The 15,894-nt window shown below is 42.2% G+C and overlaps 2 protein-coding genes across 2 annotated transcripts in view; one reads left to right on the top strand and one right to left on the bottom strand.

Annotated features, from left to right (window-relative positions):
- The window catches only part of zic4 (zic family member 4), a 137,741-nt gene extending 135,773 nt beyond the window's left edge, over positions 1–1,968 (bottom strand). Inside the window, exon 1 of the transcript XR_004634567.1 lies at positions 1,586–1,968. The gene's annotated coding sequence lies outside the window, so the exon portion shown is untranslated. The remainder of the gene's footprint in view (positions 1–1,585) is intronic.
- Positions 1,405–15,653, top strand: agtr1b (angiotensin II receptor, type 1b). Its single transcript, XM_034706784.1, has 5 exons — positions 1,405–1,761; positions 6,443–6,488; positions 6,721–6,856; positions 7,794–7,972; positions 13,548–15,653. Exon 5 carries the CDS (start codon positions 13,659–13,661, stop codon positions 14,748–14,750), a length of 1,092 nt encoding a protein of 363 aa, XP_034562675.1. The 5' UTR covers positions 1,405–1,761; positions 6,443–6,488; positions 6,721–6,856; positions 7,794–7,972; positions 13,548–13,658; the 3' UTR covers positions 14,751–15,653.
- Positions 15,654–15,894: the final 241 nt, after the last annotated feature.

Genomic DNA, 15,894 nt, shown 5'->3' with positions numbered 1-15,894 from the left:
ACTAGAGTTTAAAGATATTTCTGCCAACTGAATATGTTGGACAAGGTCATGCTTTGATACCATTTCAACCAATACCCCAAAGAGGCTGCAATATAGTCGCCAATACAATACACATTGTACTTCAGAGCCAAGCTTGTGGTATGACATACACAAGGAAACAATTCCAAAACAACAGCAGAACACTTGTAAAGAAGAACGATGCAATAACAATTCAGCCAAGAACACTTACAACAGCCAGTACAAGAATGTGCATGTTTCACAACCTGCAAACCAACATCATGAAATCATCATGAAGCAGAGGGGAAAAGCCAAGCTCAGCAAAAACAACACATGAAATCCCAATTATTAACAATGTCACAGCGCACGTGAGGAGAGCAGCAGCAGAGATGGATGCATAAGAGACAAGCCTCATTTTAAGGTGGCCCTGATATGCAAATCACAACGGCAAATCAGAAAACACTATGACATTAACCAAACCGGAAGAAGTAGGTACCCTCCAAAAGCGTGGTGGATGTCAAGATATGTGTTTTAGCAATTGAGAAATACTGTAATAGCAGCATGTACGTTGTCGCTGGCGGCACTCATATTTGGAAAACATGTAAACCATGTTCTTCCGGGTCAAAGGATAGACCAGTCCAATCAGCGACGAGTCATGTCCCCCAAGGGTACCTACTTCTTCCGGTTTGGTTAATGTCGCAGTGTTTTCAGAATTTCCGTAGTGTTTTCTGATTTACCGTAAAGTTTTCTGAATTGCCGTAGTGTTTTCTGAATTGTCGTTGTGATTTGCACTTCAGGGCCACCATACAATTCAGCCAAGAGCAGTTACAGACTACAAGAATGTGCATATTGCACAACCTGCAAACTAACACCATGAAATCATCATGAAATTGAAGGAAAAGCCAAGCTGAGCAAAAACAACACAGGAAATCCCAATTATTAACAAACGTCACAGCGCACGTGAGGAGAACAGCAGCAGAGATGGATGCATAAGACTAGGCCTCATTTTAAAACAACACATGAAATCCCAATTATTATCAACGTCACGGAGGACGTGAGGAAAACAGCAGTAGAGATGGATGCAGAAGACACATGCCTTATCAAGAGCAATTAAGCAGCAAGGCAGCATGCCATCCAAGCACAGTATATAACCAAATATAGCCACTTCATAGCACAAAAAGCCAGCTCCTACCTTACAGAGGCGAAGCATTGAGCTTGAAGAGTGTTATTATTCACAACGTCACAGCGCACGTGAGGAGAAACAGCAGCAGAGATGGATGCAGAAGACACAGGCCTCATTTAGAGCAATTGCGCAGCAAGGCAGCATGCCATCCAAGCACAGTATATAACCAAACATAGCCACTTCATAGCACAAAAAGCCAGCTCCTACCTTACAGAGGCGAAGCATTGAGCTTGAAGAGTGTTATTATTCACAACGTCACAGCGCACGTGAGGAGAAACAGCAGCAGAGATGGATGCAGAAGACACAGGCCTCATTTAGAGCAATTACGCAGCAAGGCAGCATGCCATCCAAGCACAGTATATAACCAAACATAGCCACTTAATAGCACAAAAAGCCAGCTCCTACCTTACAGAAGCGAAGCATTGAGTTTGAAGAGTCTCCACAGAACCTCCACAGCTCAGGCATGAAGCGTTGCTTCGGGTCGGACGCCAATCACGTTGATTCTTCATCGTTAGAATGGTTGAAAGAACCTTATTTATACAGTCTATGGAAATATCGGTGGAAATCCAACACTTTCTCAGGTAAGACAGCTTGGAGCAATTGCAGGCAGGCAACTGTGAATGAGTGGGCCAAAGTTCTGTAGCAAAAGTTACAGGTAAGCTTTCTTTGAGGTTTTGCGGCCTTTTCAGTGTAGACTGGGTTAGATACCGTCGTCATTTCACCTGGACGTCAAAATGGGAATGACGGGCGGAAGGAGTTTAAATCTAGATCGCATTCATGCAGGTGACAAGGCTGCGTTCACAATACGAATTGTTACAGAAAGTAGTGCGTTTGATTCGGTGGTTTAAAACAGGGGTTCCCAAAGTGTGGGTCAGGACCCCCTGGGGGTCGCAAAACACTGGAGATGGAGATGGAGATGTCTTCCAGAATGTTTATATTTTTTAATTATCTAAAAATAGTAGATTCTACCCATTATAGTAAACATTATCTACAAAAATAGTAACTAAACTTGAAATAAAAACTTGAAAGTAGGAAAAATAATGAGTTTTCTGCCTGTCTTGTTGCCAGATGACTCCTAAGTTTAGGCTTAGTGAACAGTTAATTATCAAAAGCATCAGTAGCAGCAGGTTAATTCACAATGGCACAGGAAACACAGACACATGCTCATATAGGTAGTCTAATTTTCTGCAGACCAGCTAAATGCAGCCACATTAAACTACTTTGAGGGACAGTGGGGGTCGTAAGACTTTGGCTGCAATATTTTGGGGGTCACGGGCTGAAAAGTTTGGGAACCCCTGGTTTAAAAGGAAGCGGACAGAAAGTATAGACAGGGAGAATAAATTAGCGAGGAAAAGGATTAAAACAGAAAAAATGGCAAGATACACAGTGACAACGGCTAGATTCTTAAAAAGTATAAGTGGCTGTGGCCAACATTCAATAGCTAGAATGAATATCAATTTCAGGTATCTCAAATGTTTTTTTTTTCTTGTAAAAGCTTAACATTTCAGATATCCACAGTGGCATTGACATAGTCATGGGCATTTTGAATATGTGCAATGGATAGATAACCTGTGTGTCTCTGCTCCACCATCTGTCACAGTCACTACACCACCAACCCTCCTCATTCACGGGACAGTATACTGAAGTTTTCAACACTTCTTAAGCATTTGATGAAGACACACATGTTACATTTGAATCTGTTGCAGGCCGACAGAGAGAAGAGGAGAGAGACAGCAATTTCGCCCAGTCCCTACATGTTGTCTTAGTCTTGACCAAGAGGCAACCTCAAATCTAAAAATATGAGTCCAATGCGGAAGTGCTAAAAACTGCAGTTCATTGAGGATCTGCTTGAGGCTTGCTCCGGAAGTACCAAAAACCACAAACACACCAATTCAAAAAAGACGATCTTTACAGCATAGCAGCATGGATAGCTCATTTCTCGATCGGCACACACTGTATGGGGGGTGAAATTTTTTTCTAACCCGGCAATTTCGAAGATATTGAGATTACGAGTCTTCCCATGAGAGGCACAGCTGACTTGACTGACAGACAGGAACACTGTAGCTGTTGGCTAGGAGGCTCAAAGCCCACCTATTTGCATCACAATCACTCGACAGCAGCAACATGGCTCCTGCCCATGATTTGCCTCAAAACAGCACTTCAGATGCAGATGGGTGATGCCACGGATACTAGATCCATATTTTATACAGTCTAGGGTCTTGACCTATAGGCTGTTGATTGGGAGCTTCACTGCTCTGCGTAATGATCAACAGCTATAAAATGACTAGTAAATAAAAACGTACAGTCAGAGAAGTTACTGTCAGAAAATTAACACCTTTTTGTGCTGGTGTGGTGTCTAAGTTCAAAAATCTGGTATTCTGAAAACCCTTGTAATAGGCTGTAGTCGATTCACTTTGAATGCAGTGGTAAGCAGCGATGCAACATTTTTGGAAGCCAACCACCACAAAAAAACCACAGAAGAAGAAGAATAGTGCGTTTGTGTCATTTGTCAATATTTTGTATCAACTTTGCTGCCAGCTTTCTGCCTCTAATACATAATCTTTGCAAATATATCAGAGTCAAAAGGTAAAGCTGAGACAGTATTATTTACCTCATTCATTTAGACTTGTCAAACACAGATGTGTTTAATAAAGTTATTACTGACTGTACTTTACTGCAGTGATATCTGGAACATAGATACCCTTCATATTATTAGTCCCACCTGTGTTTTTCCTGCTGTGACAAGCCTGCTGTTGCACAACAGTTCTACATGTATGAATAAAACTCATTTGGAAGAGGAAATGAAAAGCTAGACGAGATTTAAAACAGGTGCAAGTATATCATTCAAGATGATTGTTTATTAGGACAACATGTCAAGTAACATCCAGAACACAGGAACAGCCTGTCATGCTCTGCTGATCAGAGATCAAATGATGGAAGCATGCTGCTCATGTGTTTGATAATTTTAGTTTAATGAAGTGTAAATCAGCCCCTTGTTGCTTGTTATGCAATCAAATCACACATGAGTTGCTGACGGAAGCTATACAACAGTTTCCTTTTAACATGTACAATGTATGAGTAGTGTTAGTGTGTGTTTTTGAGAGCATATAGTTTTACAAACTGTAAATTAATTGACAATGAAAGTTGAACAGCAGCAAAATACCTTGAAGAATTTGGGTTTAGTTAAAATCTGGAGACCAAAGCTAGGTCTGTTACTAAGCAGGTTGACACAGCCACCATATACTGTCTTTAACCCTAGAGCACTATCCCCGGCTGATTTTCACTGGAGCAAACACATTTACATGATTTTCATTATGTTGCGTTTGTGTGAGTGTCATGGGTCCCTGGGTAGCTTCAGCAGCGTCTTTGACGTCTCTGAAGGCGTGGGTGTTAGCCTATTCCAAACCCGCTTTTTCCTACAGGCACATTTTCGGCTGATTTTCACCCTTTTTTGTTTCTCTCTCCTGCAGCTGTTTTTGTGTCAAGAAGACTGTGGCTTCACCAGGGAAGTCTCAAATGTACAAGGAATGGGGGGACCAAACACCAAGTTTCCAGTTTCGTCATTTTTTGTTTTATGAATTTTTGGTCCCGAATTCCAAATTTTCAGTCATTTTGGAGCATTTTTATAGGATCCCCCTTGATACATTTCTTTCATTTTGTTAGACATGGCACAGTTTAAAATAAAAGAACACTACTCTAATTTGTCATGTTTTGTCCTATTTTGATGACAAGTACTTTTTATTGGGTAGTCTATATTATATTGGGTAACAAACACCCGGCGTGGAGCGCTGGTGGCCTAGCGATCTAAGCGCCATACATACGGAGGCTACAGTCTTCGTCGCATTTCCTGCATGTTTTCCCCCACTCTCTACTCACCACATTTACTTTCCCTCTTCAGCTGTCCTTTAAAATACAGGCAAAAAGGCCAGAAATATGATTTAAAAGAAGAAAAAAAAAACACCCGGCGTTAGTGATGGTGTTACTAATTTAAGCGATAGTGTTCTAGCATGCTGCAGAGGAGCTCAGACAGCAGCATTATCAACACCTCTGTGTCCCTGACACCTAATAAGCTCTGGTTTTACTAACTTGCATTCAAAACTTTTAGAATTGTAGCCTAATATTCAACTCAGGTGATTACGATGTTGCTTTCTGGAATGCACCTGAGACCTAAACGGGTCCTGAAACAAACACAACCATCATTGTTAGACAAGTTTTTGTAAAGAGGTCTAGATTTTGTTTCAATCTGGCTACAAATAAAACATTAAAGAAAATATTTTCAACTCACAACTTTACTTTTGTCACCTGAAGTTGTTGGTATTTTTCTAATTCGAGTTACTCACTCAGAGCGCAGCTTACAGTAAGAGCTCAGACCTCACACAGTATTGTCTTTCCCCATCAGGCAGCTGTGTAGTGGTTTAACATTTTGCCTGTGTTGTTCAGCCGCTAAAGGGCCGCCCTTCCCCGCAGTGCACTGTGCTACCAGTAATTACCTCAGTTATCAATTCATTCTAACACAGCTTAAGTGCTAATGCAGCTAATCTTGTCAGACTGATTTCATTAGCAAGAACATCGCCTTCTATCACACCTTCAGGGCATGAAGTCTTGTCCTCTTTCTGGCCTTATTTCCTTCAAATGATGAATGATTTAATTAAATGTAAATAGACATGCATCAGATCTGTAAACTGTTTCCCAACATGGACTTCAATAATCCTGGAATGACTATTTCTGTGTTCATGAGGCTGATGTAAGGAGTTCATTTTCAGGACATGAAGTTTTACTTTGTAAAGTTAAGAAACCACAGCCCCTGAAATAAACACCACCCATCCATTCTAAAGAAATACATTCTAGGAAATCTCATTTTCCTACTAATCTGCTCCCTCCAGATCTCCATTTTTAAATCATCGACATCTCTTTCTGCTTTTACTCCAAGGATGTAAATCAATGTAGTGTGAGCTGTTGCAACAACTTCCTGTCCCTGGTGAGAGTTATTTGTTATGTGGAGCACAGATTCAGACTTCTATACATAACTCTCTCCTCACATCCTTAGGGGTCAGATTTAGATACTTGATAAGTCTTGCAGCAGCGGGGGCCAAGACTGTGTATACGATTTGATACCGTACGCGTGATTGTCACCGTGACAGGATATGCGGTAAGATAACATTCGCCTAATGGATGATTGTTATCATTCACAGTAATTGAAGACATAATGGAGCCTGATTGTAATCCCCTGGAGGTGTAAATGTCTCTGTTGCTGTGTTCCAGGCAAAGTGAGATACTGTCCCCCTCTCTGCAGCCTGAGACATGACAGGTATGAAGACTGAGAGCACTCTGGTTCCTGTCATATTTACTAAAAGTTTTCCAGATCTTTGTACCTGTTGCCTTTTAACCCTGCGTGACCTCTGAGCCATACAAAGCTTTGTAAATGTGATCTTTCTCTGAAGACTAGGCCACGCACGAGTGAGCCAAAGCCACCAAACAGGACCTCCACAGAGCCCTGAGTGTTTGTTTTTCCTTTCTTTCCTTGTTTGTCCTTAACCCAGGTGATGGCTCTCTTCGCCGTCAACGCCGCCGACACTGAAACTGAGGGGGATTTGGGGCACGACAGCCACGCCGCCTCATCTATCATTATCCATCTCCATGACAGTTGTGATAGCAGCTCCGGACCAAGGCAGAGAGGTGAGGATGTGACCCATTTCTAAACACCTGTCAAGACCTAGAGAAAGAAAAGAATAGTGAGAGACAAATATCTTCAGTGCCAAGGTGTGTTTGATGGATGTTTGCTAAAAATAGAAATCCATTCTTACTACAAAACCAGGCGTCAAATTCCTCCCAATCAAATGTGAAATGACTCCCTTTTTTTGTACAGTTTAACTGGTCACATTCTCTGGCTTGTGCCTCAATCAGACTAAAATAGCCTTGACAAAGCCAGCCACACCATGGGGAGTTAGTGGCTCTGACGCCCTGACACCTCGTTCACACACTCCCAACAATACATCCACGAAAAAATCACGAATGAGTGACGGCTGAATCGCGTTGTAAAACGGGAAACGATCCTAGGAAGCCCCGTGACCGGGAAAGAAAAGCACAAACCCAGCTCTCAGGCTCCACCCTGACAATTTGAACCCCCCTCTCTTAGCATAGGACCACTTAATACACCCTGATCCAAGCCAAGGGCAAGCTTGTGGCAGCTATTAATACAAAGTGTCGACAGGTCCAATCACAGCCAGTCTGGCCCTTTCCTTTCATGCTGTGGAGAGGACAAGTGACAGAGCACTATCTGGAGACAAAAAAAATGATGAGAAGGGTGGTCAAGACATTAAAGTATACTAAAGTATGCCACTTTAATGAGCCCTACTTGTCAAAAGCTGCAATAACTTTCAAATGAAAAAGAAAGTGAGTGATTGAAATCAGACATTAAGAGAGAGGGAGGAGGGATGGTGCATTGGGAGTAAGGGGGGAAGAGGAGGAATGGATGTGGTGTTGTGTAAGATCTTGAGTGTACGTGTGTTTGTTTGTGTCTGCACACACACTTTTGGGGAGATGGGTTAGGACAATACGTGGCTGCCTTGCTCCAATATAATTCATTCATCATTGTGGTGTGTGTGTGTGTAAGAGAGAGAGAGAGCCGAGGGGGAGGTGTGTGTGTTTGTGTGTCAGACGGTATTCCTGCTTGTCTCGCTCCACCAGTTAAGTTGAATCGTAGGCAGTCACTGGCACACTGCGGTGGTCTCTCCTCCTCTTCTGTGTATCCGACTGTGGGAGCATCAGCAGCCTCCTGGTTCAACAACGCAGGTAAGAGCTTTCATTTCCTCGTTCTCAGGAAGATGTTTTTCTAACTTTACAAAAGTAATATCAGGCAGTTAAGTCCTTAAACTCTTTAAATGTATTTTTCTGTAATAATAAGAAGTCTTTAAAACTGCTTTTATGAGTTCATCTTGTTCTAACACCAGCACAAAAAGTTTGATATTTATCTTAAATACTGGCCTTACTCCTCACACATGCTTGGAAAGATGAATTCACTGATTTGATGGCTGCTACCTGTTGCTGAAGCTGTTCATGTGAAAGTCCTGTGTGCAAAGTAGCCGTGAGGTAGGCAAGAGAGGAATTCGTAGCTGGATTATGCAAGCCATACGCAGAGAAGTATTAGTTCTATAGGGAAGTTTACATTGTCTCATATCACTGAAAAGTATTTGACCCCCTTCTTGATAAACAGTGGGTCTGCGCTCCCTAAAAATCCACAGTTATGAAGAATTTAATCCTAAAACAAGCAAAGAAAAAGAAGGAGGTGATGGAGAAAACATGGTGGAATAGGGGGAAGAACAGGTATAACTTTTTAAATCAGGGAGACTTTGTGATGGGACGGGAAAGAAATCACAGCACAGAGTTGATGCTTTAGCCAAAAGATTTGCATAGGTGTCACCTTTATAAATGCTTTATTTCCTCACGACTGTTCCTTTGTTGGAGTCAAATGATACTCTGGAGAGCCTGTAAATGTTAACTGTAATATATTTTCAAGATTTATTTTCCAGTGATATTCCAACAAACTGTCATGATGATTTGAGGACTAGTAGCAGACAACATTGTTTACAGCTTGGTATTCTTCTAAAAAATACTCGTGGCCTCTTCCACAAGAATCAGTTCAGGACATGACGGAAACTTTGCAGGCTGAGGTTTGTGTTTAATTGTGTCAGCCTACATGAAAGAGCAGTTTTATAAACAATAGTAAAACAGACATGGTTTCTGTTGCCAATATTTCCATCAGTGAGAGGTAGCCAAATCCTAATGTAGGTCAGTGTCACTCTTTAACACAAAGCCTGATTGTAACACTTTTGCTCTTTTTTCTTGAGTCATACTGTATGTATGTATTACAGGAGTGGGAATCGCAGGGTAATTCAGGAAACAGTACAATAGGTTAGGATAGGATACTATACAAACTGTTTTGATACGACACGGCACAGTACAAGTTGGGATGACATGTCCCGCCACGACTCGACATAATAAGATAGAATACGATACAATACAATACGACACAAAATGACACTACACAGCACTGCACAATTTGGCAGAATACAAAATTAGATTAGATTAGATTACAACTTTTATTTGTCCACAATGTAGAAAATTGCCTTGAAAATGATACAATACGACACGAGTGGACAGGACAGGACATGGCACAGCACAATATAACAGAATACGTTACGATACGATACGCTACGACACGACACAACTTGACTCGATAGGACATAACACAACATGATACGATACTAGACGACACGACTTGACATAATAGATAGAAAACAATATGATACAATACAATACAACACAAAATGACACAACACGGCACAATTTGGCAGAATACAAAATGATACAATATGACACCAGAGGACAGGAAACGGCACAGCACAATATATCAGAATACGACAGGATATGATACAATACGATATGATACGATATGATACGATACAATACGATATGATACGATACAATAGGATACGACTCGACATGAGAGGACATGACACAACGACACAAGAAGACAGCAGGACACGATACTAGACGACACGACTCGACATAATAGAATATAATACGATATGATACAATACAACACAAAATGACACAACACAACACGGCACTGCACAATTTGGCAGAATACAAAATAATACAATAGGTCACGACATGAGAGGACAGGACACGGCACAGCACAATATAACAGAATACGATAATATGCGACAGGATACAAAATGATACGATACGACTTGACTCGACACAAGATGAGACGAGAGAACATGGCAACAAGAGACAAGACGTCAGCAGGATAAGATAAGATAAGATATTACTTTATTGATCCCCCGGGGGGGAAATTTAGTCAAGGATATGATACTAGACGACAGGACGCAACACGACTCGACATATTAAGATAGAATATGATACAATATGATACGATATGACACGATACGACACAACACGACTTGACTCGACACAAGATGAGACGAGAGGGCATGACACAACACAACACAACACAAAAGCAAGATACGATACTAGATGACAGGAAACGACGCGACACGACGCAACTCGACATAATAAGATAGAATACAATACAATACAGCTCAAAACGACACAACACGACACGACAAGGCACAATTTGACAGAATACAAAATGAAACGACACGAGATGAGACAAGGGGACCCAACTCTAAACGACACAACGTGAGCCGACAGCAGGACACAACACTACACGATACAATACGAGACCTGATACCTGTTACATTGCTTTAAAAGTAAAGTGCAAGATAAACGTCATCAGCAACACTACGAGGAGTCGTGAAGTAGTGACGTGGTGGGTCAGACGGGCAGGGAAATCTGTTTGGAGCTTTGTAATATTTTAAAATTAGAATACTACATATTCTTTGACAGGGGAATGATGATTGAGCTGTAGAAGTCCAAAAGACGATCATTTTCTGTGTCACTCTTTTGTTCCACTGCTAATGTACTAAATATACATATTAAAGAGAAGTGTATGTGTTTGGTTTGATCAAATTTCATACCTGGCACCTTTTTGTTAGAGCCACTGACATTAATCTCTGTCAAGTTTCTCACTTCAAAAGTTGCTCGCCTGGAGTGTCACCCTGTAAATTGAGACAGAGGAGGAAGTGAGTGGGAGAAGGCTGTTGTTTAGGTACTCTCTTCTTGTAGACACACATATTATTGCTCTTCAAGGAGTAACAGCTGTAATATAAGCTGTAATGCTGTGTTAAGAACGGTCCAATTCCAGTGACCTGTTTAAAGATACAGGATGCAGCCGATGTAGCAGAACGTTCCGTCGGCCTGAAACAAAGCCCAAACATGCGAATGATCAAAAGGTTGCTGTCTGTGGTGGTTTGTTCTCGGTAAGCTGAACCTCACTTCATAATGGCTTTGTAATAAATCATTAACTCCATCAAGCAGACATTTTACTGGCCTCTCTCTTTGGGCAGCCAGATGGTGGTGCTCATGTTAGAGCGGACCGGTGCTTAGACCGAGGGCGGGCTCAGATAGCTGCGTTGATGGGAACCACTTCTCCATCTATCAGTGCAAGCTTTTTTTTTTAAGGTTTAACTTTTGAAGCATTTCCCATGATCCTAGAAAGAGGCTGCATTTGAGTACCTTGAAACAGGATTAAGAGTGGAATGTGCCATTTGGGAGTCAGCCTCTCCCTCGAGGAAAGTCGCTTAAAATTCCTCCTAACCTAGATTGTATCATTCATTGTGAGTGTTTGTAAGCAGCAAAGGTCCATTGTGGTGTCTGAGAGGATGCAGCTTGCTCTTGTAACCTTGTAAAGTAGATGTTTGCCTTCCTGTCTGTGGTCACCCAGGGGTTTATAGCCTTTATTCGGTAATGTGTAATCTCACTGGACATGCCAACGCTAATTCACCTGCTTCCAAGTCGCCACCTCACCTTTATTGTAGGGCTCACTTACATGTAGAGGCAGCAATAACTATCAGCTCTGTTTAGATTCACTTCCCACCAACGTCCACTTGCCATGGGCATCCCAACGATGGAAAACTACTGATGCTGAAGCTATGATAAAAGGCCTTTAAGTGTCTGTTTTCTTCCATTTTTCCACTTGTGGTCGACAGAAATCCTTTCTGCATCAAGAGATCTTCCTGAACGGGTTTAAATCCCTTAACCATGAAACTGATATGTGTCTTGTCGCTCTCTTTTGCGTAGTTTAAATTTACAGCCACGCACTGTTATAGCCATTAAAGAGTAAAAACACATGTACAGTAAATCCAGGCAGTGACATCTGTGTTGGAGCTTTCTTCCTTACCTACTGCACCAGCGCCTGTGCAGGAAACCCTCAGAGATATTTCATTATTCTGTTGCCCTTGGCACCCACACATCTTACACACTCAACAATCCCCACATCTGCAACCGATACGCTTGTTGCTTCAGTGCACTGACGGGTTTTCAAGGAATTCACCCGACCAAACCTGGTGGAAAATGAGGAGATCTTTGACGGGGAGATAAAATAGTTCTCCAGGAAAGGCTCAGACTGTCTTAATGCCAACCAGAGGGCGGAAGGAATGCAGAAAGTGACACATTTCCTTCAGTGTGTTTAGTTTTCTGTGCTTTTAAAAATCTTTTTTCAATATTTAGTTTAATACATGCTAATATTTTGTGTAGCAGTGGTAAAACAAATCAATTTCAAAGTCTTCCATCGAGGTATCATTCTGCTGCTTTGGCTGTGAGATGGAAGGACTCAAATTTTGAAGCTAGAATGCCATCTTGTGGCAAGATACCTGCTTAGTTAAGTCAAACTGATGTTCAGACAATTTCCATTATTTAACTGAGGCAGCTTATTTGCATTTAGGATACAAAATATTTCCATTAATTTACGTTTCAATGTTATTTATAAGCTATTTCCCCACTTTGAGGTTTCAATTTTAGAGCATTTTTCCACCCACATCTGTTTGGTTTTATATGCAAACAAGTTGTCTTTTCACGCACTCAGTAACAAACTATCTTTGCAGCTGAAGTAACACTATACATCAGGCGTATGCAAATATTATTACATCAGCCCCACTAATTACGCTCACTAAGCTATCCTATTAAACATAAAGACTTCCAACAAGGAGGAGAATTTGTTTTGTATTCCCATTTCACATTCTGCTCACAAATGAAGCAAAAGAACTCGCCCCCGAGGCACATTTTCCCGGCGCACGCAGGTTTGATTTTCTCACAGAGCAAAGTTTCCACAGAGCTGAATCCCTGCTGTCCTGTTTGTTTAGGTGTGTGCTGATTAGAAGTTCTCACGCTGGGTACAATGTATCTCAGCACACCGAGGGTTTGAAACGTGACATGTCTTTTACAGTGACTGGAGCCTCAGCCTCTTCTATCTTACCCTCTCTCTACCTCCCTCGCTACCTCCGTGTTTAATGGAGTTGTTATCCGAGCTTGCGCGTTTTTCCATGCAGTCTTCATTAACACAGGTCGTAACACGAGGCATAAACGTTCTCCTTCCGGGTGCTGACAGTCCTCCCAGATGGACGGACTATTTGATGAACACTGTACAGTTTTACTGTTGCTGTTCATTAGCCCAGAGACTATTTGAGGGAGCACAGAGAGCGCAGACTGTCTGAATAATGATGTTTCAAAGGGCATTTTTGGAATATTGAATAACATACAACATCTGTTTTTCATGGTTTCTTATTTTACAGAAATAACATAAAGCGTCAGGATGGCTTTAATGTGCAGGTCTTTAATGAGCTGGTGTAGGGTGAGCACTTTCATGGATGCTTGTGTAGATTAGCGTTTATGGGCCATGCCAGCGGTAATGATGCCTCTTCCCTTCGACTCCCTGTGACATTTTTTTGTTGTGTTTCTTTTATAGGACTTGCCGAGGCCCCTTGCCCAAGGCCTGTATCAGTCACCACAGAAGCACCCTGCCGACAGGGCCCCCTGTTTAAGAGTCCTAGGAACTGGCACTTAAAAAGAGGGGAAAATGCAGAACATAACGGCAGGAGCGACAGAAGGGATAAATCTGACATGCGGCATGTCTGGAGGCCACAAATTCATCTACACCCTGGTGCCTATCGTCTACGGCAGCATCTTTGTCATCGGCATTGTGGGAAACAGTATGGTGGTGGCTGTCATCTACTGCTACATGAAGCTCAAGACGGTGGCCAACATTTTTGTGCTCAATCTGGCCATCTCTGACCTCACCTTCCTCATCACACTACCCATGTGGGCCACGTTCACAGCTTCAGGCTACCATTGGCCCTTCGGAGGATTCCTGTGTAAGGCCAGTGCAGGGCTGGTGATTTTTAACCTCTACACCAGCATCTTCTTCCTCACCGCGCTAAGCATTGACCGCTACCTCGCCATCGTCCACCCTGTGAGATCACGCAGGTTCCGCACTGTGGTGTATGCTCGTGTCACTTGTGTAGTGATCTGGCTTTTTGCTTTCCTGCTCAGTGTGCCCACAGCTCTGACCAGGGACGTCCACAACATCAAAGATTTTAACACCACAGTGTGCGGCATCCTGCACCAAAATATTAAAAACGCCATGAGGTTGAAGGAGCTTCTGCTGGCCATCAGCCTCATGAAGAGCCTACTGGGCTTCCTCATACCCTTTGTCATCATCATCACCTGTTACTGCCTCATCGGACGGGCGCTGCTGGGGGCCAGACACATCCAGAAAAGCTCCCGCTCTCGTGATGACGAAGTACTGCGCATGCTCGCAGCAGCCGTACTTGCCTTCTTCCTGTGCTGGATGCCCCATCAGGTGTTCCACTTTATGCAGGTGCTCACCCAGCTGATCCTGGTGGAGAACTGTGCCATCATTGAAATCATCGACACCGCCATGCCCTTCACCATCTGCATCGCTTACTTCAACAGCTGCGTTAACCCCATCGTGTATGGCTTCGTCGGGAACAACTTTCGTAAGAACTTGCTGCGTCTGCTGCGCTGCACACCCAGAGGGGCGACAGGGCCACACCCGAGCATCAGCTCCAAGATGAGCTCCTTCTCTCTCCGGGCCTCTGAGGCTTTGAGTCTCACAGTCAAAAGTAAAGCGTCCTCTGATGTTAAGTGATAAAAAAACAGTACAAGTTAATCTCCCTGCTCTTCCTGTACGGGGTTATCGGGCCAGGGACGGAGACATTCCATACTTTAAAACCCTAACTGTATAACCAAGCACTGAACCATGCAGAATGGTTAAATGTTGTATTCTTGTCCCTGTGTGAGTAAGCCTAAGAGACATTTTCTACCTTGTAAAGTTCTTGTTATCCACAAGCCATCATGTCACACAACACACATGTTTGTCATACTCATGCAAGCATACGTTTCTTTCCCCGCTTGTGAAATGAATGTTGAAAAAAGAAAACAGGAATTTACTGTAATGATGGAGTGTTCCTCTGCTGGAAAAAAAATACTATACATAATTACACATAGCTTATCCCATTATTTATATAAGAAATGCATGTTCTGCAGGATTTTGTCTCCAATGTGCCTCAAGCGTACAGTGCAGTAATATATTGTCCAGTGATAACCACTCTGTGTGCTCAGCAGGTCGTTCACCAGTTGGAACAGTGATCAAGTGCTCGGCTAAGATGCCAAAACAAAAAAAAACAGCAAATTAAAGAAAAAAAAGCCTCCCAAGTATGCTTCACTAGCAGCTTGAACAATTGGGGAAAGTGTAGCAAAGAAGTGATGTAAGTTCATGTCAACATAAAGGACCATGTTTGACTATGATAACAAGCATCTGCATGCTGAAGTCAAAATATGTGCTCCTTGTGAAAATGTAAGTGTTTGCATAAGATTGCGATGCTGAATTAGTGGGAGTAAAACGCTGTACAAGTGAATCACTCCAGGTTGTGTGATCATTGTCAATATATCTGGTGGTTGTCTTGTGGTATTTAAACATGTTGATAGTTTTATTTCTTACTCTTTAAGTGTACAGTTTGTAAATATATGATTATATGAATAAAATATTCAAAATCCATAGTATTCAGTTGTATTCTTTCAGCTTTATAATCAAAAGAGACAAATAACCCTGATGACTGATGAAAATGTGTCACTGGTTTCAGACACAGCCAGAAATAACTGCTGATGTAAGATGTGAAGAATCAAAATCAAGTAACCTTGGCCCTAATTTTTCACTGAGCACCTCTCCCTTCTGTTAATCATTGACTCTGCATCACACAAGCCTCGGTTCCTCCAGATAACTCCTAGAAAAA

Source organism: Notolabrus celidotus, chromosome 17 (assembly GCF_009762535.1).
Source record: "Notolabrus celidotus isolate fNotCel1 chromosome 17, fNotCel1.pri, whole genome shotgun sequence".
Taxonomy (NCBI): domain Eukaryota; kingdom Metazoa; phylum Chordata; class Actinopteri; order Labriformes; family Labridae; genus Notolabrus; species Notolabrus celidotus.
The sequence above is the reverse complement of the archived record's forward strand: the minus strand, read 5'-3'. Positions and strand labels throughout refer to the sequence as shown.